Source organism: Cyanistes caeruleus, chromosome 1, assembly GCF_971803275.1.
Source record: "Cyanistes caeruleus chromosome 1, bCyaCae1.hap1.1, whole genome shotgun sequence".
NCBI lineage: Eukaryota > Metazoa > Chordata > Aves > Passeriformes > Paridae > Cyanistes > Cyanistes caeruleus.
In genome coordinates this window covers 39,418,286-39,444,115 of record NC_141701.1, presented here as the reverse complement: position 1 = coordinate 39,444,115, position 25,830 = coordinate 39,418,286, and the positions used below count along the sequence as shown (strand labels likewise).

General features: G+C 38.5%; 1 protein-coding gene across 1 annotated transcript in view; it reads left to right on the top strand.

The window, feature by feature from the left end:
* RP1 (RP1 axonemal microtubule associated) overlaps window positions 1–17,549 on the top strand; it is a 205,012-nt gene extending 187,463 nt beyond the window's left edge. Inside the window, exons 51-60 of the mRNA XM_086888036.1 lie at window positions 1,531–1,590; window positions 1,898–2,076; window positions 2,616–2,838; window positions 6,027–6,181; window positions 6,349–6,424; window positions 8,573–8,651; window positions 8,876–9,161; window positions 10,711–10,789; window positions 13,562–13,637; window positions 16,328–17,549. Of these exons, the coding sequence (XP_086744162.1) occupies window positions 1,531–1,590; window positions 1,898–2,076; window positions 2,616–2,838; window positions 6,027–6,181; window positions 6,349–6,424; window positions 8,573–8,651; window positions 8,876–9,161; window positions 10,711–10,789; window positions 13,562–13,637; window positions 16,328–16,397 (1,283 nt within the window). The 3' untranslated portion in view covers window positions 16,398–17,549. The remainder of the gene's footprint in view (window positions 1–1,530; window positions 1,591–1,897; window positions 2,077–2,615; window positions 2,839–6,026; window positions 6,182–6,348; window positions 6,425–8,572; window positions 8,652–8,875; window positions 9,162–10,710; window positions 10,790–13,561; window positions 13,638–16,327) is intronic.
* Window positions 17,550–25,830: the final 8,281 nt, after the last annotated feature.

Here is a 25,830-nt window from a genome sequence, read left to right as displayed (position 1 = left end):
TCATTCCAAACTGGAGAATGCAGCTATATGATTTGCTTCTACAAAGAAATTGTGATTTAAAATATTCCAGAAGAACATTGTCATTATACAGGGAATTAGTGTGTCTGAACACTTTGTGTTTTAGTACCACTTAATAACCACTATTTGCCAGAGGATAATATCTGCTTTCTTACTCCAGATTTTCAGTGGTGTAAATGCCAACAAATTTGTCCTATTCCTTTTTACAAATTCCTTCCTCTCCAAATCTTACTTCTACACTTGCAAAATATTTTTTTAAGCTTGTAATAACAATTACTTGCTAGTCAGAGTGAAAACGAGGTAAAAAAGCGGGGAAAACTCTGCTTAAGCAGTGGTGAAAATGTCTCCATTGTATTCAAGATGACTAATTTCCATTATTTATGCTACACTGTTTGGACAGCTTTTGCCAGAAATTGGAGATACTTTTGACTGACACCATGTGAGTAATCAGGCCACAGAGGAGCAATGTTGACCCCACTGCCTGTGGCTCTTTGTCACGACAGGAAGGGAATGTACAGCCTCCCTCCCTTCCTCCCTCCCTCTGCCATGGTTTCAATCCAAGCATGGATTTCAATACAATCTGGTGTGCACCCTGGGGGAACTGCAACACCCTGCAACCAGATCAGTAGGCACCAAAGCCTGAGTGTATCTCTAAGACAGATGTATTTATTCTCCTGCCTCTCAGAGAAGTTAATTGACTGAGATGAGTCCTTGGATTACAAAACATGTACTAGTTTTCTTTTTTTTTCTTCCTAACTCCCTGAGCATTTCCTGGCACTTGTCCAGCAATAGCCTCTGGAGGCTGAAGACGATCCTAGTTCAATCAATTTCCTCTGCTGTATGATCTCTAGCTTCTGATCATTTGAAAACAGAAAGTAAAGGAGGAAACTGTTAGTGTGCAAAAGCAAATAATTTCAGCTTTAATTTAGTTTGTATGTGGGACTTCTCAAAAAAAAAAAAAAAAGGAATATTTAGTTCTGTTTCTACTAGACTTCATTGATTTGGACAAATGTTCCTGTGAGTTTCTTAATACAATAATTGGCAAATCCAATCTTGGTTATGAACTCAAAAGAAGTCTTGTTTTCAGTTCAGGTCACTACCTAGTGTTTACAAGCAGCTTTGATCTATACCAAATCCTGATGAAATCAATGGGGACTATTATCTGTGGGAGGAACACCAGCCTCTAGAAGGGGCATTAAAGACATCCAATTAGTGTTCATTCATCCAGAGCATAAATTGTACAAATGAAACAGAAATGCTTTAAAATAAAAAATATTTGAATCTTCATGTTACTACCATTTTCCTAGTAAAGAGCCAGCCCTAGAGACAGTTTATGTAATGGGATGATATTTAGATTAAATAGAAAATCACACTGTACATTTCCTAGTTAAATCTTTAATCTAAATGATATAATGCTCAGTCAATTGCCTCACTAGACAGGAATACAGGCCTTTATTATCACAGAGACACTGTTCAACAAAAATATTAATTTGATCTTTTTTTCAAAATTAGAAGTTCAGGAGAGGAGGAGTACATCTGCCTGGCCTTTAGGAAGACAGCAAATGAATTCAGGTATAGCTTCTGTCATTACATTGGCTGTTTTATTAATCAGTTCTGAAATAATGATATGAGAATATTTTCATCATAGTATGTCATTATGCTTACTAGTATTGACAACAGTTTCTTCCTTTCTAAGTAAAAAATGTCAATAAACTTGGGGAGCTGCTCAATATCCAGGTGCCATGCTTATAAAATAATGTTCCCCATGTAGAACAAAGCATGTCTTAGAAATTTTATGTCAGATAGCTTTGTTAATATATGAAAACAGAAACATCCTTAATGTTTTTCCCTTTTTATTTTCCTTATTTTATTTGTTCAGAAGGCAAATGGAGGATTTATTTCAAAAAGCATCAGGAAGAAACAAAATCAGAATTTGAAAAGTTGTCAGAAAATATATCCAAGATGGTTATGGTTTTTTATGGAAGCAACGGCAAGTCAAATCCAGTTTCCATGGAAAACAAAGTGGAGCATCAAACTGAGAACCAAATAACATATGATGTAAAAAAATATATAGATTTGCCTATATTTAAATTTTTCTTGAGTTTCCCTTTAAAGAGAAATAATCAAGCAGTGCTGTAAATATTTGACATATTATTATTTAAATATTTAAGAAAATCAGAGCTGAAGTTTTCAGTTGCATGCCTGATTTCTTTTTTAATTTCTGGTTTCTCAAGTTCATGATGATCAAGCATATTATTTTTTCCCCAACAAATAGTCATAGTTAATAATGTATATCATTTTAAATGACATTAACATTACTTATTCACATTAGAAATCATTGTCGTATGTAATTTGAATTTGATAGAACAATTACAATGAATGCCCCTAGAGGATAAAGCTAAAATGTCCTTAAGTGCCTACAGTCAATTTGGTTCTGCTGCTTTTGAAGTGGGACTTTTAGCACCAAGACTGGTGTAAATAGGTGCAGGGCTGTGCTGATTCCTTCAGAGTCAGCTTCCTCTCTTCCTTTAAACTACCTATGCATTTATCAGTATTCCTCTGTTTGGATGCTAACTCATTGTTTTGTTGATCCCTAGATACATTTGCCATCCGATTTGGGAATGCTTTATAAAGTGAGACTTGGTCTCCAGAGTTTGGAAAACAATGTATGGCGGCTGTCTCTTTGTCACTTGAAAATACAGAACACATCAACCCTGGATACCTTTAGTCTCACCATAAATAAAACACTTCCTCTTTCTCCTAATGGAGACAGGTGGATTGAATTCCCTATACAGTGGCCATTAAAAGAAGCACTTTCTGGTGGGTATAAATCTATTTCAAAGCAGTAGAGTGGTTCAGGAGGTTAACATGTCCTAGTATTACAGTAGAAACCTTTATCAAAACAGAAAATTTTATTGTCTTTATTTAATGATTCACGGAGACTCAGTAAGAATTTAAAATGTATGAAGGAAAATATTACCTACTCAGCTTAATTTCTGTGCCATAGAGTGGGAAATGCAATATTCATTTGATTGTACAGAATCATTATTATATGCTACAAAGAGCAGTTTATAAGAAATATAATTTTCTCGCAATATTATAATATTTCCAACCTATTTTGTTTAGTCCTCAGCTGCTCATATTACTGACATTAACAACATGATTTTTTATAGCTCATTTACTATTAAGTGATTTTGTTGTTTGTTTGCACATTCCAAACAAATATTCTCAGTAAATAACAGCTCAAAACTACATATATGCTTCAGCTTTATTACCTTTATACACTCCAAATATTTATGCCTCCTAAAATTAGCTGAACAGTTCTTACATTTGTCACCTTGGTTAAGTAAAATAAAAGAAATCCTTTCACCTAAAATCTATCCTGTTCCCTAATGTGATGCTTACTGAATGCTGCCATATGATGGAACAAATACTAAATTAATAGAAGAAATAATGATACTTAATATTCAAGTAATTTGTGCCTGGGTTTTCTGCAGAAAAAAAATAATTATTTGGGTAAAAAAATTAGCTCATCTAAAGTGAGCTGAAGTAGATATAAAATGAACTACACCAACATACTTTGTATTGGAGCTTATGGCCCAGTTTCAGTGATGTCTCTGAGTGCATCCAAAATTATGTAAATAATCTCAGTAGAAGTAACAGAGATTGAGGTTTGGGGGGATTTTTTGTATGATTTGCCTGCAATTGAAAATCTAAAGTTTGTATCTAGGCTTTAGATTTTATATTGCTTAGAGGTATTATTTTCACTTGACCACTTACACAGTATGGGTACAGAACAGGGCTCCGTGGTTTTCATCTCCTGCACCAAGACTGAAACAAAGAGGACCTTCAGATTAACATAAAGCACATGAATGCACCCCTTGAAAAGGACTGATCACTGTCACATGCAGAAGTATTCAGGATACAGGTTTAAGCACACAGAAATGAGGAGAGAAAAATGCAGCATGGATGATAAAGGGGCAGTGAGACTGGAGTCCTTGTGACCTTGGCTCTGTCTCTATCACTGACCTCTTGCTTGAAAAAATAATTTCCCCATTCTTTGCTTTTTTTTTTTAATAATATTTTTATTCTTTGTAAATATTCTGAAATCAAGAGATGAAAAATCACAAACAAGGAATATATATATTCTCTATAAGTTTAGGTAAAAGAACAAACAAATTAAATAGCTCATTTCAGTGTTTTTTATTTCTTTCCATCCATGCTTTAGATATCTTCAAGGAGGGATTTGTAACCAGTGAAGAAAAAAAACTAGGACAGCGATTCCCCCAAATCTTTGCCATTTATGTCCAAGAGAGCTTTAAGCAGCTCCACAGCAGGTGGCACACGTGAAGTTCAAAGTGATCTTTACAGGCAAATTTACTTGCAATTTATTGTGAAAATCAGATATGCTTTTTGACAGCTTTATAAACCTAATTTATTTTCTCCTTTTTCTCAGTTAAAAGAAAAACCAGTATTGTATTAATTGGACTGGAAAGCAGCTAATCACACTCACCATAACCAGAAGCCAAGTGATGTTAAATTTCAGATACAGCTCTGTCATTCACAGAGTGCCTTAGTATTTTATCTCAGTTATATTTTCCTTTTTTTAAAAACGTTCTTCTTGGGATTGTGATGAAGCATTTGCTAATGGCTAATTGAAGCCATCAAAATGCAGCTGATAGAGTACAGACCCTCGAGATCTGGCAGTGCACACTTGTGCCTTTGGGTGTATTAATGAGCAGAGGCCTCCAGCTGAGTATATACATAAGTAGTTTCCCTTTACTGTACCTTCCTTTGAGATGTCTCAGGAATCCCCAGGGGTGACATGGTGCTGTCCCTCTCCTCTCACACACAGGGCTGTTCAGAAGGTCAGTTTTGCACTACTGTAGTTTTTAAGGCAAAACAATTAAATATTGAAAAGCTGGAAAAAACCTAATATGTTGCTTTCAAGCTGATTATTCCCATGAATTTAACTGAGAGCTGTACTTCATGTTGATATTATTAAATAATTAGAATTTTATAAAATTAATGGAGTTATAACATTCATATATGTTACCCTTGTTGTACGTAACTTCTTTTCAGGGATTCCTTTATTCTTTCCCCTTTCCAAATTATTCAGTACACTAGATAGATAAAAGCTTGGTTGCTACACTTGTGATCTGATTACACCACCCAAAAAATTGCATCACTATTTAAGCATTTTAGCCCTCCTACCCCTTGCCTACATCACTCTCACTCAATTGCCCTCCTTTGTACAATGGACTCTCCTGGTGCCATCCACATCTGACCCAAAGCTCATGAAGGCAGCCTCTCCACTTAACTCCAGTGTATCAGTGTATGAGTGTACAGATCTAACTTGCCTTGCTTGGACTCAGCTGGAACCCCCAGCTCCCATGGGCAGAGGATGTCCCAGTCAGATCACGCCTGAGATACATCGTATGTGCACCTTTCTCTAGCTCTCTCTCTGCCCCCTCTTCTGCACAGACTTTGGACCTATGTTGTAGCCTTTCCTGTAGCTCTCATTCCTTTCTCTGCCCTTTTCTCCTTCTGCCCCCAGCTCAATCACCAGGATGGATCCCAGGTCTTTTTCACTGGTTGCTGCACCTGGGACTGTTGACAGCCCTGCCTGCTTCATGCAGGTGCTGCAGGACCTGGTCAGGGAGGGCACTGCCTGAGCTGGGTTGTGCTCAGCTTCTACCTTGTTCACTCTTGTTGGGGGGCAGGTCCACTCTTGCTGCTCTTTGACACAGTGATCCGAGAATCATACCTTCCAAATGAAATCCTTTCACTTTTGTTTTGGACTAGTCCAGCCTCTCTTGTCAAATTTCAGATCTGGGAGATGGTGGGAAAACAATTATGAGGAAAAAAATTGCAAAAATTTTGAGTTTTTCTATTAATTTCAAGTGCTTGAATTTTAATTACATCTGACTGTGAAAGCTGTGTTGTCAAACAGCTGTACAAGGTTGTGGCACAGTCTTAACAAGATCTCTTTTTGCTTGATATTGCAGTGGTTACATATCATCTAACAGTATTTTCAAGAAATATTTTGAATGAGAGAAATTTAGTGAATATGACTGTGTGTATATATGGTACTCGTGGTGACACAGGGGACAGATCCCTTCTCCAGTCATTGCAGAATGTACAGCAGGGAGAGAAAAACGAGGTACTCTGTCTTGAAATATTTTAAAATTTACCCTTTAATCTATTCTTGTCCTTCCTACATATTATTTTCTATATAATATATATAATATATATATATTATAATACATATTATATTTACATGTTAAGTAACATGGTTTTATATTACAACTCTGAATATTTTTATTTTAGTCATTTCTCATTATCATGGAGGCTGTTGACTTGGGAGAACTGGAAAAAATTGTTCTTTTGATCAGCAGTAAAACAGGTAAAATACTTTTTACTTTCTACAGTCAGCCATGTAAATTACAGTGCTAGCCTCCTGTTAAAGACAACAAAGTCACTGGCAGAGTTAAATCCTAATTAATTCCTTTTGGCTATTTTTTCTAAAGGGTAGTGTTTTATAAAGCAAAATCCTGCATTTTGACAAATTAAAATCCTGGTATCTAAAGGTTAGAACGTTATTGCATCAGGAAAGTAAACTATTCCCTTGCATACAAGAAAAAATAACAGAAAATTTAGATGAATATAATTATATTCTGCACTTAATACATGTTCTACTAATAAGTTATCTAGGAGAATAATTATAACTCCAGTAAGAAACAGGTATTGTTTAATTTTCCTTCTGTGATTCAATTTTTATCACTGTTTTTTTCCCCCCAATTCTGTTTTCTCCCTGTGACATTCAGAGGGAAATTTTACTTCTGCTTAACAGTCAGTTAAGTTTTGTCTCTGAACTTCCTTAGAATTGTCTTGACCTCAACATCTCTCTGCTATATCTGTAGGATGCCCATCATGCTATTTACTCAAAGAATTAATTATACCATTTTTTGAAATCTGTTAATGAAATTTGCTATAGAATTGCAAAACATTACTTAACCATTTGCAGATAGTTTTCCAGGGAAACAAGGGTTCTATGTTTGCACTTTATCTTTTGCACTTTGTCTTTTGTTGTTGTTTGTTTGCTCATCTGGAGGCGCCTCATAAAAACGATTTAGGCACAGCACCCGACTTCAGCCAAGTGTGTAAGGTGACATTGGGACAGTGACCATGAACAAACTCCTTGGCTGGTCAACACATCCCACACCCCAGCACAGGCTGCTGTGGTCATTCCCAGGGGGATATGGTGTTAGGGTTACTCTAGAGGGGAAGGGAAGGAGAGGGACAGCCCTGCCACGCTGCTGCAGGGAGCAAGGTGTGTAGCTCACTGCTTTTGTTTCCCACATCTTCAGTTGTGAAAGTTAACTACAGCCGTCAGTCTGACTGACAGCTGCTGCATGTGGTGTGTGGAGCCAAAGGGCACCACGGAGAGAGTGACAGGCAAGACTTTTCCACTCAGGTTTGGAAACACAACTCACAAAGGAGGGACACTGGGCTCCTCGCCTCTGTGTGTGTTGTGAAGAGAGGATTGGGGTGATATATAGCAGATATTTCTTTCAAAGGAGTTACTTAGATGATAAAACACTTCAGATGAGTAAGGCTATCCATATTGTAACTAGATTTGTTTGCACTCAGACTAGTTTGGACCAAGGCTTTGAACCAAAAATCCCAAGCCCCACAAAATCTCTTTGAAGTCAGATGTACCCTGCAGGACTGATCAGTCCAGGAAATGTTCTCTAGTGCATTTATGCTTTCATTCCTTATCAGAGCAAATTTTTAAGATGAGATGGCTCACGGTCCCTTCCTGAAACTTCTGACTCCCTATGCACTTATCTTGACAGGTCACGAGCGTAACACAATGTCCTGGATTCCTCCACAGAAGCCTGGTTATATCCTATTGATGTAATTAAAGGGAGTTGGATAGTAGAAGAGATTGGAATGCAGTTTGTTGAACAGGGCTGAAGCTACAAATAATAGAAGAGAAGGGAAAATGAATAGTCTTCATGACTAACTAGTGGCAAGACACTCAGGCCATGCAAACCCCAGCAGAAAATTCAGAAAGGAGTGTAAGTCAGAGAGCAATCTTTCCCAAACAGCAGAGGGATACTGTGAGCTGCTGAACTCCCTTCCTACCTGCCACTTAATGAGATGCTCTTTGTGTTCCAATCCTCTTGTCAACCTGGCACTGAGAAGGAAGTAACAGATGTGTATTTCTGCTCTTCCTTCTCAAATGTGCCTGCCCGAGTCATGCTGAATCTTTTCTGCATGCCTGTCCAGACAGTGAGGACAACACTCCTTTGCTTCACTAAAACAAAGGAAATGCTTACTCCTAAATTTCTAAGTTGAGGTTTACAAATAGGAACAAAATAAATAATCTTGTAGTTGTTCCAACACTTTCAACTCAGTTGTTTGGATTCATAAATTAATAAAAAAATGAAGTTTTCATATAATAAGAATGCCATTATATGAACTACACTATCTAATTTCTTGTCACGCAGTGGAACATTTTCACTATATTCTCTTTCCTTCTTTGCAGACTGCAAACTGGGCATTAAAAAATTGCATGTGCAAGAAGCTGCAAAGGACCATCCCATCTATGTATTTGAAGTGAATGAGTAAGTATATTCTGTAAAGCTAGTAATTTTGTTTTTTTTCATAGCATGATGGTTGAAAGCACTGAGCAGACACTGAATTAAAGTAACTTCCATAGAGTGATTCTGTCAATAGATATTTTAAAAATATGCCCATCTTTAGCTGTTCCACATAAATTCATAGGATTGTTTTAATTTAACATATTATTTACATGCAAAAAAAATAATAATGTGGTTCTGTTTTTCAGAGAATTTTCTGTGAATGCAAATAAGCCCAAAATACAGAGAGAAATCCTGGGATCTTTTGTTTTCAGAGGAGAGAAACAAAAAAATGACATAGATAACAACCTGAATAAAGAAGAAAGTCAAGTAAAAAAATTGTCAGAGTATACTATTAAAGTGTACACAGGTGACAAAAGGGGAGCAGGGACTGATGCCAATGTGCATATTATTTTATGTGGGAGTGAGGAAAAATCCGAGGTATTTCAACTCTCTCAGTCACTGGAGCATCAAAACCCCTTTGAAAGAGGAAAGGTGAGTACACAGATTTTACAGATTGTGTCCATTTCTGTACTGGAAAAGCAAACATTAAATCTACACAAGTTATTTAGAAAACTTGAGGCATTTATTCTGTTTTCCACATCACTACATGAAGTATAGTCTCAGTTCGCCCTGTGTTTCTTCTTTTCACCAGATTCACCAAGGAACATTTTACTCCTACTGTATCTAGCTGTCTCTGCTGCTCTTCTGCCTCTTAGTCCCAAATACATCTTCATATTGCATCCACCTAGGTGCCAGTGATGTGTTTCCTCACTCTGAAAAGCACAGTGTGTGTTGCATGCACACGTGTGAGTGCTGCTCTGTGCTCTTGCACACACCTCAGATATCGTGCGTGAGAACGCATCGGTTCTTACATCCCATCATTTCACTTTGCCATGGAAACTGGTGCTGTGAGCATCCCTGACTGTATAAGCCTAAAAGCAGATGAAATGGAACCATACACATCAGCCTGATTCTGATATCCATCATGCTTTAGGCTGCTATTCAGAGACCCTTAGTTCAGATACAGATATTTGCATAAGAATGTAGATTCTCTGCATGATGTCATAGTACTTTGGCTGGATGTTCTCCTAATTTAATAAACATATTATTCTGGCAAAGAAATTGCTGTTTGGTCACCACCCATGCAATGGGTACAATGATGGTTACCCTTAAGTAAAAAAGAAATATATATATTCTCTGTAACTTTCTCTTCTGGAGTAATTGAAAGGTAATGACTAAATAATTAGAACTCCAGTGAAAATATATCCCTTAAGAGATCTACCTCATTATCTCCAGCAATATTAATCATCTTTTTATCTGGAATTAGTCTGAATTTCTTCAGCCAGGTTATCTGTGAAATAAAGATATTTACCCATGAATTGTCTTCCATGCTGAGGAGGATAATAAATCTAGTTACCTACATGCACAAGCAGCAAGTAAAAAAGTGTCTAGGGTAGTACTTCCTTTTGCTGGTACTACACAGGAGGTTTCATTACCCTACAAAAAAGAAGAATAGATTCATAGAAATCCCATTACCAGTCCAGCTAATGGGTAGCCAGTGATGTCAAAGGCCTTTGGAAAAAAAAATAAATTCTTTTTAAAAATCTACAATAAGAAACAAGGTAATATTTTAAATTAAAGTTCATCATATTTGAGAGGAATAATAGTTAATGTAGTAAAAACCTTTAACTTTTATGTTTCTGAATTTTTATTTACATATCACATACTAAAAATATTTTAGAAGACTACCAGTTGAGGATTCATGAGACTAAAAATATTTTCACAGTAAATGAAAGTCAAGAAAGAGGTAGGGATTGTCATACTATAAGAGGAAAAGTGAATCTCTTGTGTTGAAACTGAGACCTAATAGGAGAGGATCTATGCCACACATCATTAGTAAGGAAAATAAACCACATTAGTGGTTCACTTATTCTGAATTTCTACCATTACACTTGAATTGGTCTCAGAACTGACCTAGACAAATATGTAAGCTTCCAAACATTGGCATAATATTTTTAATAACTGTATTTTAATATTAAAGGTTGACACATTCAAGATTAAAACGAAAAAATTAGGCAGCCTACGTTCAATTGAGATTGGCCACGATGGGAAAGGATTTGGTAAGTATTCTGTGTTCAGTAGCCTTGCAAACATCTTCTGCTTAAGGATCTACCTCACATTTGGAAAGGTGTTTGAAGTCATAGTACAGCTACAGCTAGCTAATGCAAATCTGTGTACAATTGAGGTCAGCTTTACTGCCCTTCTTTTCACACCATCACATTTCCCTTGACTATACCATGATATTTTTTTCCTAACAGTGATCTAGTTAAAAAAAAAAAAAATAAAAATAAAATAAAATAAACCTCAGATAGTTTTATCCTTCAAACATTGCTCAGCCAAAGCCCTTATTAGATGTTTTAAATAAGATAGGATTGAATTTTCAAACTGCAAGCTAAACTTCCCACGATTTGAGCAAGTTTGGGGTCTGTGGTCAAAGCATGCTGTAGCTCCCTCTCACACCCATAGATCTCCTCTTGTGAAAGTCTGAGAACACCAGAGTGCACCAGGTCCTGTTCTGATGTTAAGTGAGAATGTGGCTTTAGAACAAAACTACATATGATGATGGAAAATGTTTCTGTGTACAGTAACCTCTAAAACCTCTAAAATTTTACATAAAAATAAAATGGGAGGCTAGGGCATATAATCTTTTGAGCTTACATTTAATAGTGCTAAAACCCCCTAGGGATATGCAGATATCAACATACATGCAGACATACAGAGATATACAAATGCACAAACTGAAGTTGCAGGGAATATATAACTTGAATCAAAAAGGTCTGATTGTATTAAGATACTCTAGTCAGGTGAAGTTTGTTTAACCCATCTCAAAGAAATAGGTTTAGGTTTAATAAAATCTGATTAATCTAAGTTCATGAAGCATAATAAAGTGCCAAAGGGTTTATCATTTCTAGGATGAACCAAGAAAAACTCTGCAAATAGCAATTCCTATTTGGACAATGTTGAACAGCTTTTTTATTTTCCTTACTACCCAATCATGTTGTATATTTCATGGTGTTGAAAACAGAATAAAATGCCAACCTGTTGAAATATCTATAGTAAACAAGATTGTCCTGCTGACTTTCATCTTATTTGTGATAACTTCTATACATGCACACAGTTCAGCTTAGATCTGATCTGGGAAGGGAATTCCACAATGGCAGACTTTTGGTACTGAGAGTTGCACAGAAGTCTGCAGGGGAAATAATAGACTGACCTTTTAGTTCCTGGGTCCTGATCTATCAATAAAGTTACTATTTTTCCTCTCTTTGTCCTGATCAACATCACATAGGTGCTAATAGTACCTTCCTAGAACAGCTGGTGGGTGTTGATTCACCTTAGATATGACAACCTTCCTCTAAATATTTCTCTGAAATTACCTCCAAGCATCTTTTGTCACATCAGCTGTTATCCCCACAAGCTTCCTCAAATGTTACATCTCTTTGAGATGTTTCATCTGTTTGCTAATATATGCTAGTTACCTCTAGATTTCTCCATACCTGGAGATTTCAGTGAGGTGTGTTGGAGTTTTGTCAATAAAGGATGAAGTGTTAGTTTTTAATCTTTTCAAGAGTGCAAACTTGCCTTTCTACTCTTTTGTAAAGTGTCGTGTAAATTTGAGAGACTGTAAAATTTTATTGCTGATAATCTTGACTCTGATTTAGTGATTTCATGAAAGGTCATCTATTCCAAGTGGAGTCTTTGATATATTAAACCATTCACAAGATTTCATTAAAAGAGTTTCAAATGTACTTCACAATATCAATAAAAGAATCTTGTGAATTGAAGGTGGAATACTCAGACACCTTCATGGCCTACTTAATCCAGCTATTATTTTGAAAATGTCATTGAAAAATAACAAACATTGCTGTACCTTTACATTTTATCCAAAATGACACAATTTGCAAATACTTTTACATTACATTTTCAGCATGTACAATTAAAATTTAGCATTTACAAATAAATATATTTTTATTGGTTTTCGACTACTTAGTACTTCGTCCAAATATTTGAAAACCAAAATAATTAGATAGGATATAGTTCTTTATCTCTAGGATGCATAAAGAATGCCAAAAGATTGTCACCTACTAACAGTATGATCCTATTTAGTTTTAAAATGTTGTCATTAAGTATTTGCACTGGCAAACACAACTAAAGACATCAGCATAGACATTGACATATAAAATAAAGTTTTGATTTAAAAATATTAATCTTTTAATATTCTATGAAATAAAATTCTACATCACAAGAATGAAGGTACTTCTTCACACCACAAAATAGGAGATTAAAGTAGAATACTTATTTTCTTAAAGCTGAAATGAATATGAGTGCTGGCCTAAATGAAAATGCTATTCTGAATCATGACTGCTGGAAAAATAGGGATATGAGAAGCATTTAGTTTCACCACTTGGTTCACATCCATATCAATATATTAATTAGAAAAGAGTAGCAGATTGTCCACTAGGGGTACATTTTGAGTGCATTTCCAAGTACCTCAAAGGGCAAAAAGGGGTTTTCAAGAACGTATTCAATATTACCATGCATTTCATTTGTCTTACTGCCTGTTCTAGCCAATCTGGAAAAATAAGTTAAGTTGTAACAAAAATAATCCATTATATTTTCTGTCAAAAACATCAAAGACCTTCCCTGTAAAACTGAGAGAAGTTGGTAGTAATTTGAATCACCTGTGTTTCAATTTTATTATTGATGTTGAATATACTTGGAAGTACTGAACCCCATGGGGTTTGGGAAATGAAATTAGAAACCTTTCTTATGCTGTGTTTGTGTTTTGGTTATAGTAAACTTGCACTTTGTTTTTTCCTTTCCTTCTACAGCAAGTGGCTGGTTTCTAGAAAAAGTGGAAATCACAGATGCAGCTAGGAATTCAATGCATTGCTTCAACTGTAACAGGTCAGTAGATCAGTCCCTCTTCACTCTGTACATGCTGTTTTCTTTTTCACAAGTTTCTCAGTTGCTTCTGTCTGGTTTTCTAAGACAGTAATGATTTTTATTTTTATTTTTTTTTACACTGTTGTGTTCCTATCAGTCCATCCCCAATGACTTTTGAATGCTTTGGCCAGCTTGAAACTGACTTGTCAGAATTCTTAGAGGAAGACACTAGATTTTTTCCAAGCAATTAAAACTGGATGATTGTAGGAGGGAAAGACATAATTTAATGTCTTTGCCTAGAGAAAGTACTCATATATATTTTTAAGAGTTAGAAGGTGTCTGGTGAACCACTATACAACCATTAGCACATAAATAGCTCTAGCAAACATATCAGGAAGAAGCAAACAGGCATGGAAGGGAATCAGAAAGGAGGACAGTGGAGTATGGCTGCATATATTCAAAACCTGAGGAAGAAGCAGTGTATTTTATTGAGCAAAGGCAAGATTAAAACATCAGAATCCTTCTGTTTCAATGTTTGCTTAGTATGGGCCCAAAATACATTCAGCAAATAGGACAAAGATGAAAAAAAGCTTTATATAATGTAATCTGGAATTACAATGATATAAACTTAGAAATGTACTTAGGCACCAGGTTTCTTGGGTAAAGGGCTTCTGATGGTCAAGAAGAAGGTTCACATCAGTCTGCATCAAACTGAAACAATACAGCTTCAAAAACTGGAAATTAAATTGAAGAGTAAATTTTCAGACACTGTTCACTACAATATATAGTTCACAGCTTGAAGAATTTCAGAATAAATAACTGATGCAAACATATTCATGTCCTCCCAAGTGGAAATTAGCTTTTCAATGCATCTGGAGAACACAGAAGTGTGAAAATTTACAAGTTCCCTGTATCTAGAAAGAGGAATGATACCTGGTAATCTGAAAACAGAAATGGTAGCCAAGAATATCTAATTGTATCCTTTCCCTAAATATTTCTGTAAACTTGACAATTAATGGAAGCCAAATCCCAGTCCCTGAGTAAAAAATAAAAGGTAACTTTTTAAGTTCTTGGATACTCAGTTGATCTCTACAGTCTAAATCATGAAAGTGTGAGAGTGTTACTGACCTCAACAATATTAAACTTCTTCCAACAACATTAAACTTCCCTTGCTTCAACTTCCTCCAAAGGCATGTTCAGATACTCTCGAATCTTCTAGATAACTAATTCTAAGTTAGTGGCCATGAAGAAAAGTTCTTAAAACACAATATCACTCAGATGTGCAACACAATCCATGACAGGATTTTTGGTTGATGCCACTTCATCTCTTTTGCTTGTAAGAGCTCTCAGACCACACCAGTCAGAGGAAGATTCTTGAAGACAGACTGCAGCAAACATTTTTTTTTTTTCCTGGAGATTTGGGGTTTTTTTTTTTCCAATTTTATTTGAAATCTTATAGTAAAAGCTCAAAGGTATATGAGAGATGGGCACAAGAACTTGAATCACATCATTGATGTGGGGGAGTGACTGGCACAGATTGATTCTACATGCTGCTGACAAGGACATTTAACTGAGGCCTTGGTGGGTGCAGAGCTATGTGCCTACCATCAAGTATATAGGCTTGAAGCCTACTCAAGTTGGAAGTTATTCAGTAGGAGGGATTAGGAGGTTAACCCCAGAATACAGAGGCTCCTCAGATAGAGGCAACCCTAAGTTCATGGCCCTCTTCCAGCTGAGAGATGGAGCTCCTCATGGAGCTTCTCCTCTCATGGCCTACGGAGTGAAGGGGGGAAAGGGCTCATTCTCTCACATAAAAAAAGATTCCTCCAACACAAATAATGTCTCTAAAAGATATTAATCACTGAGAAACCTGAATCCTTTGCTAACCCATTTAAATGCCTGTTTATCTAGCTTAGACATCACAACTTTCCCAGGCTCTGAGACTTCCACATGCAGTTTTAGCTGCCAAAATCAGTTGTGTTTCAGCCTGAACCTGTTTATCTTCAGCCACATCTCCCAGCTGCTGAATGGTGCTGTTTCAGGTGTGAGCTACTTTGATGCTGTACTTACTGCCTAGGAATCCCTGCCACACTACCCCCTTCATAGACATCACATCAGGTAGACTGTCATAAACCTTCCAAGGAATGGAATATTTTTAACTCTCTTTGGAAATTAACACCACTGCTGTTAATGTTTTCAGTTAAATTAGTTAAAATTAGTCTACCTGAAATTTGGACTCAGGCCTGTTTCTCATATACTCAACAGTAAAAGCTGCATGGACTCTTACAGAGCTAGGATTGGGCCCATCATGCAACTCAGCACAAGAAAGAGATATGAGAGTGTTCCTGGAATGAATTACAAAGACAATAACTTGCTATCAAAGAATATTTCCCTACTCTAAATTAACCTGACTTTATGTCATTCTTCAGAGCAATTTACTAGTTACCTATATGACCAACAAATAAAATTAATGTGTATTTCATAAATATACTAATAAAGTGAATTACACTTTAAAATTACACAGAGGTGAGTAGTAAAACAAAAAAATTAAAAGTAACTATTTTCTTCAGGTTGGTTTCTTCTTCTCTATAATCAATATAAAAACTCACCTAGAAAAATCAAAGGTGCAGAACCAGGCTCTCACAAATTGTCTGTTTCTTAAGTTTTGTATGTGCTGTGTCTATGACAGGTTTTTATGTTTTTCCCTTAAGGTGGCTTGCTGAAGATGAAAGTGATGGCCTCACCACAGTGCAGCTTTATCCACAGCTGCTTGATTTCTGATTCTTTCCAAGTGTGATGCTTCTCCAAATTCATGCTGATTTGATTTACTTGTCTTTTGCAATTCTAAAGGCATTGTAATTATTGTGAAGAAAAGTCAAAACAATGTATTAAAAACATCATGGTAAATTAAATATGTCTAATGTGAACACAGAATTCTGATCCTATTATAGACACTCAAAAACTTTGCATGACAGAAATGTAGATATCAGAAACTTAAATCTGTAACAGGACTCTGTGGACTTGAACTGAGAAATCATAATGGAAGACATATGTAGTAACATATTCAAATATTTTTGTTTCAGTAGTGATTTGTGGGTAAACTAAATTTAATTAATTTCAAATCTGTCAGTATGTATTATTAATTTGATGATTTTTTTTTCATTTTCAACATTTATTAAAATTTAGATTTTCTCAAAATCATTTTCCAAACAAACTGCACAACCCTTCAGCCTTAATATATATTGCTTTTCTTAAGACCCTAACAGAGCGTAATAAGGATCTTGTTATTCAGAAGTTCACCCTGTGTCGCTAAGCCTCTCACTGACATTTGATTGTAAAATCTTGTAGCTGAGCCAGAACCTCAGCTGTGAACCTTTAGATCCAAAGGGTCTCTTAAGAGAGGCTGTTATCAGTAACACTGCAATAGCTTAGGCAGGCTTAGGCAGCTCCCTGCTCAGCTTGATGATTTTTGCAGTGCCTCTCCTTAGCTATCAAACCAGCTTTCCAATACATGTGTGAATGCCTTTAGGTCAGAGAAAAACAAAAAAAAGACCTGGTTATTTTTGCAAATGCACACTAAAAAAAAAATGTATTTAGCTATAAATGCACAAATTAATGTTTGATCTGGGATTTGATATTGCCAGAATTGACTCAGGAAGGATTTAGGATACAGACAAGTCTGAAATGAAATCAGGACTTGCACACCACCTGAAGTTTAATGTGTGTGATCAAAATACAAATATTTTATATGAGCTATATAAGGCATTCCTCTCAATCAAAGACTTCACCTTTTGTACCTTCAAAATCTAAAATCTTTCTGAAGATCTGAATTTTAGACTTGTTTCACCCTTGAGATACTACCATGTTCTGTAGCAGCAATGGGCTTTATATAATTATAAGAAATAAATGAGTTTGTAATCTGTGTTGATAAAATACTGTCTGGCTGTCTTTTTAACATGATTAATGTTTATTTAATCATATTATTCTGTGAAATTAGGACAGTTGGCTAATCATGGGTCATGAGATCTCAGTTGTTACTTTGACACAAGAAAAAATAATAATTTCCTATATTTGGCATTGCTAGATAATATAACTTTTAAATATAATTTTTATCTACTTATGTCATCAAAAGGACAACTATTTTAAGGTGTGGATGTGGTCAGTATGAACAATGGAACACTCAAATTCTTTCTTTTTTTCTGCTCACAGTACTACCACTCACTGGAATGGATTTGAAATTGTATCCCCAGAGCCCACAGTTCACTTAGTTGGTATCAGTATTCATTACACTGAATCACTTTGATGTCATCTATTATGTGATTTGTTTCATTATCATGTGTTTCATTAATAGTTTGTAATACTAGCTCACTTTGATGCCATTTCTGATTTATCTAGTGTAAATAATGCCTTCCTAATCTGTTTTTCTTTTCTAACAGTGGATACCCTTCTTCTGCAGCTGCCTTCCATACTTGAAAATTATCTTCTCTACCTATACAGTGTCCAAATCAGGTTTTGGATTTGCTTGCCTGGACTCAGAGCTGTGTATACAGCTCTCTAACCCTTTCAATAACAGGACCAGCAATGCAGAGGGCTTCATTTCAAGAGCATCACGGGTGCTTGCAGCACAATACCAGGGGATTACACTTTGATAAGAAAATGTGAAATACCATATAGCCCCAGCTAAGGTCTTGCTTGGAAGACATGCCAGTGAGCATATTTAGCTTGTGAGTAGTGCCAAATTCCAAACGTGCTTCTTCCACACGGTACACACTGATGTGTGCTGTGTTTGGCACGGGAGTCACTTAATCTGTGTCCCTTGCCAGTGGGGCGATTTTTGGAAAAATTTCTGGCCAAAGACACAGACATTACAAAGGTGCCTCTTCATGTGCACACTGCTGTTCCTAAACAGCAAGGGTGCTGCCCTGCTTTTTATCTCCCAACACCCTGCCTTGCCTATGGACAGCCTGGGGAGATATTGACAGTATTGATGCTTCCATGGGAAACAGAGATGTAGCATGGAAAAGAGACTGCCTGGGCCAACAAGTAATCCAGGAATTTGACACAAAAAGAAGTCTTGGAAGGAACAGTGAGATAACTCAATCAGCTGGAGGAGGCAAGGTTGTAGTGGAGAGAAGGGTTTGACTTCTACTGCCTCTCTCTGTTGCAACTTGACTGAAGATCTGTGAAAGAAGGCAGGCTAGATTTTGCTGCAATTATTATTAAGAATTTGCTTATGCACTGCAGACAAAGCCTGAAGCTGGGTGCTAAAATATTTACCCTGTAGACCATATTATAGACTCTTAAACAAAACTGAGTCTTAAAATATCCATTAGAGTCCAGTTAACTCTATCTTTTTTCCTCATCTGTCTCTCCTGGTGTGCTGTTATATCTATTATTAGATTGATCTAAATGATACATTTCTGCCCTTTTAAGCCTTTAAGTGTCTCAGTTTCCTTTGCTGCTGATGTTAAAGGTTTAAAAAAAAAAGTGTAATCATGTTCTGACTGGCTCATTGGACCATTTAATATTCTCCCATCCACTCCAAATACTATTTTTCTGAAACTTATCATACAGAAGAAAGGATTCCTTCCTTTTAAGTACATATGAGCAGTTTTATTGCACCTGTCCATCCTGTAGTGGCAGTTGTGGAAATGGCATGAGAATAAGAAAAAAGGAAGTACCAAGTGCCCCTTTGAGTTCCTTTATTCATCTTGGATGAATGCCATCTAGTCCTTCATTGTTAGTATTTATAAATGTCTTTGTAAATATAAACAACCTCTGCTCATATATCTGTCTGAACTGGTCCTTTGCACTTCTCCATGAAGAAAGGCAGTAGACTGGAAAAGTTCATAAAATCCTCTGTACTTAGCAGTACTGTCACAACTTCCTGTGCTGTGGCTAAACTCTTTTTCTTTTGCTTCAAGAAGGGGAAAGAAAATGGGACTTGAAATGGTTTTTTTCAAATTTTTGAAAATTCTTAATTACATCTTACAGTGTCAGAAGGCATGTTAATATTTCCTTAGGCATTTAATAAATGCTTTTCCCATGTATCATAAAATGTGATGTGCATGGTAGTTGATTGGTTTTTGCTTTCACAATAGCAGCAAGAGTTGTCAGCATTGTACAAGGCTGCAAACCTACTTCCTTACTGTCTTCCTATATCTGTCTTCTGCTATCATTCCTTATATATGTATGTCTATCTTTGATTATATATTTAAATACAAGCTATGAAACAACTTGAAAGGTGAGAAACATCCATTTCTAAATAATAAATGTAAATTTAAGAAATCCTGAGTTAAATCTTAAAAAAAACCCCCAATAAATAATTTCTTCTTTCACAGGTAATTTAAAAATCCATATGCTATCTTCAAAGCATGGTCATTCTCTGTCTACTTAAACCTGGAATCTATCTATCTGGAGTGTACAGTTGAATCTATTTATATGTTTCTAATGTTGAGGCATTCTGGAAAAATAATAAAACAAACTACAGCCACAATTCACCATGAAATTTAAGTATGTGCCTAAAATGTGTTTGCCTAAACAATAAGGATATAATAATCATTCCCTGATTTGCTATAATAATCATTCCCTGCTCTGATTTATAGTCTTCCTTAATTTAGGCATACACCTAAGAACCCCACTAGGTCTTTTCCTTTGAGATCTCATGTGGTGGGTGTAGGTGTGTGTGCTGACATTTGCACATGAACCTTAGCATGTTACAGAAAACAGTCTAAGCTCTACCAAATACACATATCAGTATCAGGGTGACATAAAGCAAAGTAATTTCAGAAGCCAGGGAACCTTCCAGAGGATTGTCTGTAATTCCAAAAGTGGGATAACATAAGGAGATACTTGATTCATCCTTCTTTTGCAATTCTAAAAGCACAGAGTTTGAAAAATGTTTCTATATGAATCTACACGTAGACCTATAAATAAAATAATCTAAAGCTAAAGAAAGAAACCAATTGCTGCTCATACTTTTAAAAACAGGTAGTATTTTATTATTAATTTTCTAAACAGTGTACAGATTTACAAATGTATTTCGGATTTGTGCTTATGTTGATTTGCTGAAATATTGTCCTAATTGAAAGGAAATGTATCCTCCCTTTGCAATGAAGTATCTCAGGTATCAGAGCATCCAGTGGCATGTGCCTGTTTGAATGAAGCTAGTTGGGCAAAAAGACAATTAAGTATTTTAGTGCAAAATGTTAAAATACAGCCTATACTACAACTTCCACTGACACCTGTGTGTATAGTTTAAACATGAATCTATTGAAAGTACCTAAAACCTATGGACATCTAGGATAATGGTTCTTGATGCTTCTAAAGAAATTGATTTCATGTGCATCTGTGCCTCAGGGCACCGTTCTAACATGGAAAAATAGTTAAAGCCAGTTGTATGAAAGACATAGGAGTGAGACAATGTCTGAGTGAGCGAATGAGAAAATAAATGTTCATTACATTCTCCATCAGATCAACCCAGTTTTGAGTCAAACACATCCAGACAGAGGGAAACACAGCACAGGAAAAGACACTGGGTGCCGGGGAGGGGAGGGGAAGGGGAAGGGGAAGGGGAAGGAAGAAGACAGACCAGGGAACTCCTTATAACTTCCTTTGTTTCTAAGAGAATCTGCTCAGGAGCTCTGCTCAGCCTTTCAAGCCCTGCCAGGACAGCAGGATTATGCACAGCTCCTTCTTGGTGCAGAACTACTCCCCAAAAGACTGAGTAGAATAAGAATGGTAGGCTTTTGTGCCAGAATGCTTCCAGAGGGTATCAAATCCAGGTACAATGAGCTTATTCTAATGCTTTAGTTGGTCTGAAATAGAAGACAGGGCAGAAACTAAAGCACTAAACTGCAGTTGCCAAAAGTACTGCCAAACAAACATAAAAAAAAATAGGTTTTGGAATAATTTTGAATGATGTGTGCAAAAAATTGATTAGACCTGTAGTAGAATAATGATATTCTCATGGCAATACAAATACTAATAATACTAATAATAATACTAATAATAATACTAATAATAATACTAATACTAATACTAATACTAATACTAATAATAATAATAATAATAATGTTGTTTGAGTGTATTTTGAAAGGGCAGTCCGTACAACACAGCTAAAGAAGAGATGGAAAAACATCATTGTAAGGCTGTGAAAAACTAAAAAATACTTGAGAGTAAGAGGACTGGAAGCTTGTTTAGGTTTGAGTTGATAATGGTCTACAGTGAAAAAAAAGAAGAACATATACACACACAAAAAGTATTCCTAAAGTAGACCAAGATTCTAAGGGACAAAATGAGAAAAAGTTGTAACTCAGAACAAAGTAAAAGCAGTGATACCCATAAAAATGTTTCCTTTAAAGAATGGAGGAGGAAAATGGAGCCATAGATAAAATCTCCTACAGAAAAAAAACTAGCTTTACAAGAGAAATGAATGTACTTGGTTGTCTGCACTTGGTTTATGAAATATGTATTTATGTCTGCAATCTCATTTTTGTCCTTAAATTATATTTTGTAATTAATAATTTCTGAGGTTTAGTAACAACAATGGCTTGCTGAATGCATGCTGGTTTGTACACTGAGTGTATACAAACACTTCTGGCCTTGATACAGCTCCACAGTCTAACAGAGAGGAAATTTGGTTCTGTTGTTATTATTATTTTTATTATTATTATTGATCCTTTTTATTTGCTATCTTTAAAGTGAGAAAACAAACCAGAAGACATTCCTCTTATCAAGTATCAAACAGCCTTTAATTTAAGTTTAAATTTTCATGTATTGCACTGCTTTTCTTGTAACAGACAGCTATTGTTAATATGAAAATCAGTGTGAAAGAATATTATTTCCCTCTCAAATGCAATGGTAGCTGAATCCAAACACAGCAAACCTAACTAACCAACAAAAAGAAGCCAAAAAAAAAGGAGAGAGAGAGAGAGAGAGAGAGAAAGAATGAGAGAATTCTATAAAATTCTATCCTTTAGTGAAGTGGTTCAGGGCAAATATACCATAAAATTTGTCCCACATATGGAGCAAGGAGGGAAGGATCTAGGGACACTTGGCCCTAGCAGTTACCTTTTCCAGTGGCAAGCAGTGGAGTAGGCTTGAGCAGGATCCCATGACTTCTGAAGATAAGGTACAGTGAGACTGATGCCATTTATGTTGTTAAATCTCTCTTGCATGGCTCAGAACCACCTTCTGCCCTTTTAGTATGTTGGACCTTGATCTCCTCCATTTTATTGTCTCCTTCTTAAATCTGATACCTTTGAGTTACTCTCTTGCCCCACCTGCAGACCAAGCAATTTAGGTTAGGATTTAAGCTCTAGGAGCACAGTTGTTCCCCTACTGCCACTCTCTGTATCACACTGTATCCTCCATTATAAGTTTGTGGCATCTTTTAGACCTGTATATGTCAAACAGACTCGAAGTAACTTAAAGTGTACACTAAACCCTTTTATTGAAGACATAACTATAAGAAGGCTCCGGGGAAACCTTATAGCATTTTCCACTACCTAAAGAGGCCTACAAGAAAGCTGGAGAGGGATCCTTTGCAAAGGCATGTAGTGATAGGACAAACAGTAATGGCTTTAAATTGACAGAGGGCAGGGGTAGATTAGATGTTAGGGGAAAAACACAATTACTGTGAGGGTGGTGAGGCACCAGAGCAGATTGTTCCCCAGAAAATTTTGGGAGGCCCCATCTCTGGTAGTGTTCAAGGACAGTTTGGATGGGGCTTTGGACAACCTAGTCAAGTGGAAGGTGTCCCTGGCCACAGCAGGGGATTGGAACAGAATGATCTTTAAATTCCCTGCAAACACAAACCATCCTATGAAACAGAGTAACACTGGAAACTTGTTAGTTATAAACCACAAACTTGCTGTTAAATTAGCTTTATCATTAGGCACTTTGCTTCTCACAAAGTAATCCTGGAATCATAGAATGAATCATAGAATGGTTTGGGTTGAAAGGGACCTTAAGTGACTATATTGTATTATATTTAGGTGCTGACTGAATTATTAAAAGATATCTTGAGAAAGAAGCAATTTGTATTACAAGTCTCAGGCAAGAAAGATCATGTGGATTGTAATGTGAATAAAATACAGGGTTCCAAAAGGAATAGAAATAAAGTGCAGTTATGCCATTGTAACAGAGACTGCATAGCAAATGTGTATTATTTAAGAACCATTATATGACAATGCAATTAAAAGACTCTTGTGTTATAACATGCAAAATAACAAGTCAAATTAGTTTCATGTGTGTTTTTCACCTTCCAAAGTCTGATTTCTGTGTGCTCAGCACTCTGAATACTGTAATGCATGCTGCAGTCTTTTCTTGAAATCTGGGGTATGTATCAGTAAAAGCTAATTTCCTAAAGGCAATTTTAAACTTACCACGTACATTTAAGAGTTAGAAGGCAGATTTCTCAGCTGTCCATATGACTTCTTCTGTTTAATTAATGAAGTTAAAGGGACTATATTTAGTCACAGAGCTTAACATAACACTACCCTATCAGACTCACTGCCATTCCTATTAAGATATTCTAGCAACGTGGTTGAAAGAACTCACTGCTCTATTTTAAGAAGGGAGAGGGCATGCTCATAAAATATTCCAGAGGCTTAAAAAAAAATAAAAATTTAAAAGGTGAAGAGGTCAATTAGTTGCTCATCCCGCATGGTTGAAGATGCGGGACAGAGAGGGCAGAAGGGCCAAGGGTGGGCGGTAAATGCGCCCCACCCCGCCAGCAGCCCTGTGATTCCCGTGTGACTCTTGGACGCCGGATGCTGGTGGCCTCCCGGGACCGGGTAGCCACCGTTCGCTTGTGTCCCCCGCCGGGCTCCGAGGGCGACGCCGGGCCCCCCGGGGCAGTCTGTGTTCCGCGGCGGAGAGCGGCGCCGGCTCCGCCCGGGGCGGCTGCTCCCGACCTCGGCTGCTCCCCCCGCCCCCAGCGGGAAGTGCCGGCGGAGCCAGCTCTGCTACCGAAACACCCGGGAGAGCTCCGAGGAGCGACCGCGCTCTCTGAGCAGCCGGGCTTGCGAGGAAAGGGGCGGGGAGCGGTGAAAGGCGTCGTGAGTTCGCCTGGTGAATTTTACGCCTAAAATACGGTTTCTCCAGGTGGCGGAATAAAACGGTGTCTCCTCACCTTCCCCCGAACGCCTCTGAGGCAGTGTGAGTCACGGCACAATCCGAGAACTGCATCTCTCAACAGCGTTTCACAAAGTTAGGGGAGCGTCGGCAGCGCTTCCTACGGGACGGCCGGACCGCGGCCGCCGCCCCGCTCGGCAGCGGCCGGGCCGGGCGCTCCGCGCGGCTCCGCGGTGCGGGCCGGTGTCGGGCGGCACGGCGGGGCATCGCCGGCCGCAGCTGCCCCCAGACACCGCGCTGGGGCGGCAGCAGCGGCGGCTCCCCCCAGTCCGAGGATGCTCGCTCGCAGGGCGAAGCCCGGGGGGACCCCCGCCCTCCCGGACGCCCCGTCCGCATCCACCGCGTTCCGCCACTCCACCCTCCGCGCCGGAGGGGCGGACGCGACCCGAACTGTTCGGAGGACACCGGAGATCGGCAGCGGAGCCGGCGGCAGCGCCGCGAAGCCCCTGCTCCCGCGGCCCCGGCCCCGGGGGGCGCCGGCCACACCCCACCTCTCCCCGCCGACCCGCTCCCTCGCCGCCGCCGTGCCCACCTCCCCGGGCCGGGCAGCCGAGACACCGCCTCCCCCCGCCGCCGCGGGGCCGTGCTCCGCACCCTCGGGGCAGCGCCGCGCCCTCCCCTCCCGGCCGCCGAGCGCCCCCTTCCCCGCCCCTGCGCCAGTGCCGGTGCCGGTGCCGGGCGGGGGGCGGTGGCAGCGAGGGAAGAGGGATGAGGTCATCCTCTTTCCCGGCGTCAGTCAGCTGGGTGGTGGCGGCAGCGGGTGCGGGCGGAGGCGGGCGGGGAGGCGGGTGCGGGATGCGCTGCTCCGGGCAGCGCAGCCCTGCCTGCTCCCGGCTCGAGCAGAGCGCGGCGGCGGCGGCGGCCCCGGCACCGCCGGCCCCCGCGGAGGCGGCGGCGGGGCGGGCGGGCTGAGCGCGGCTCCCCGCAGACAGGCGGCGCTGCGGACGCGGCCGCCGCGGAGGAGCCGCCCGCGGGCGCGCAGCCCGGCGCGGAGCGGGGACAGGGGACGCGGGGAGCGGCGGGTCCGCGGCAGCGGAGGGCGGGAGGCAGGAGTCAGGAGGCGGAGGAGGAGGAG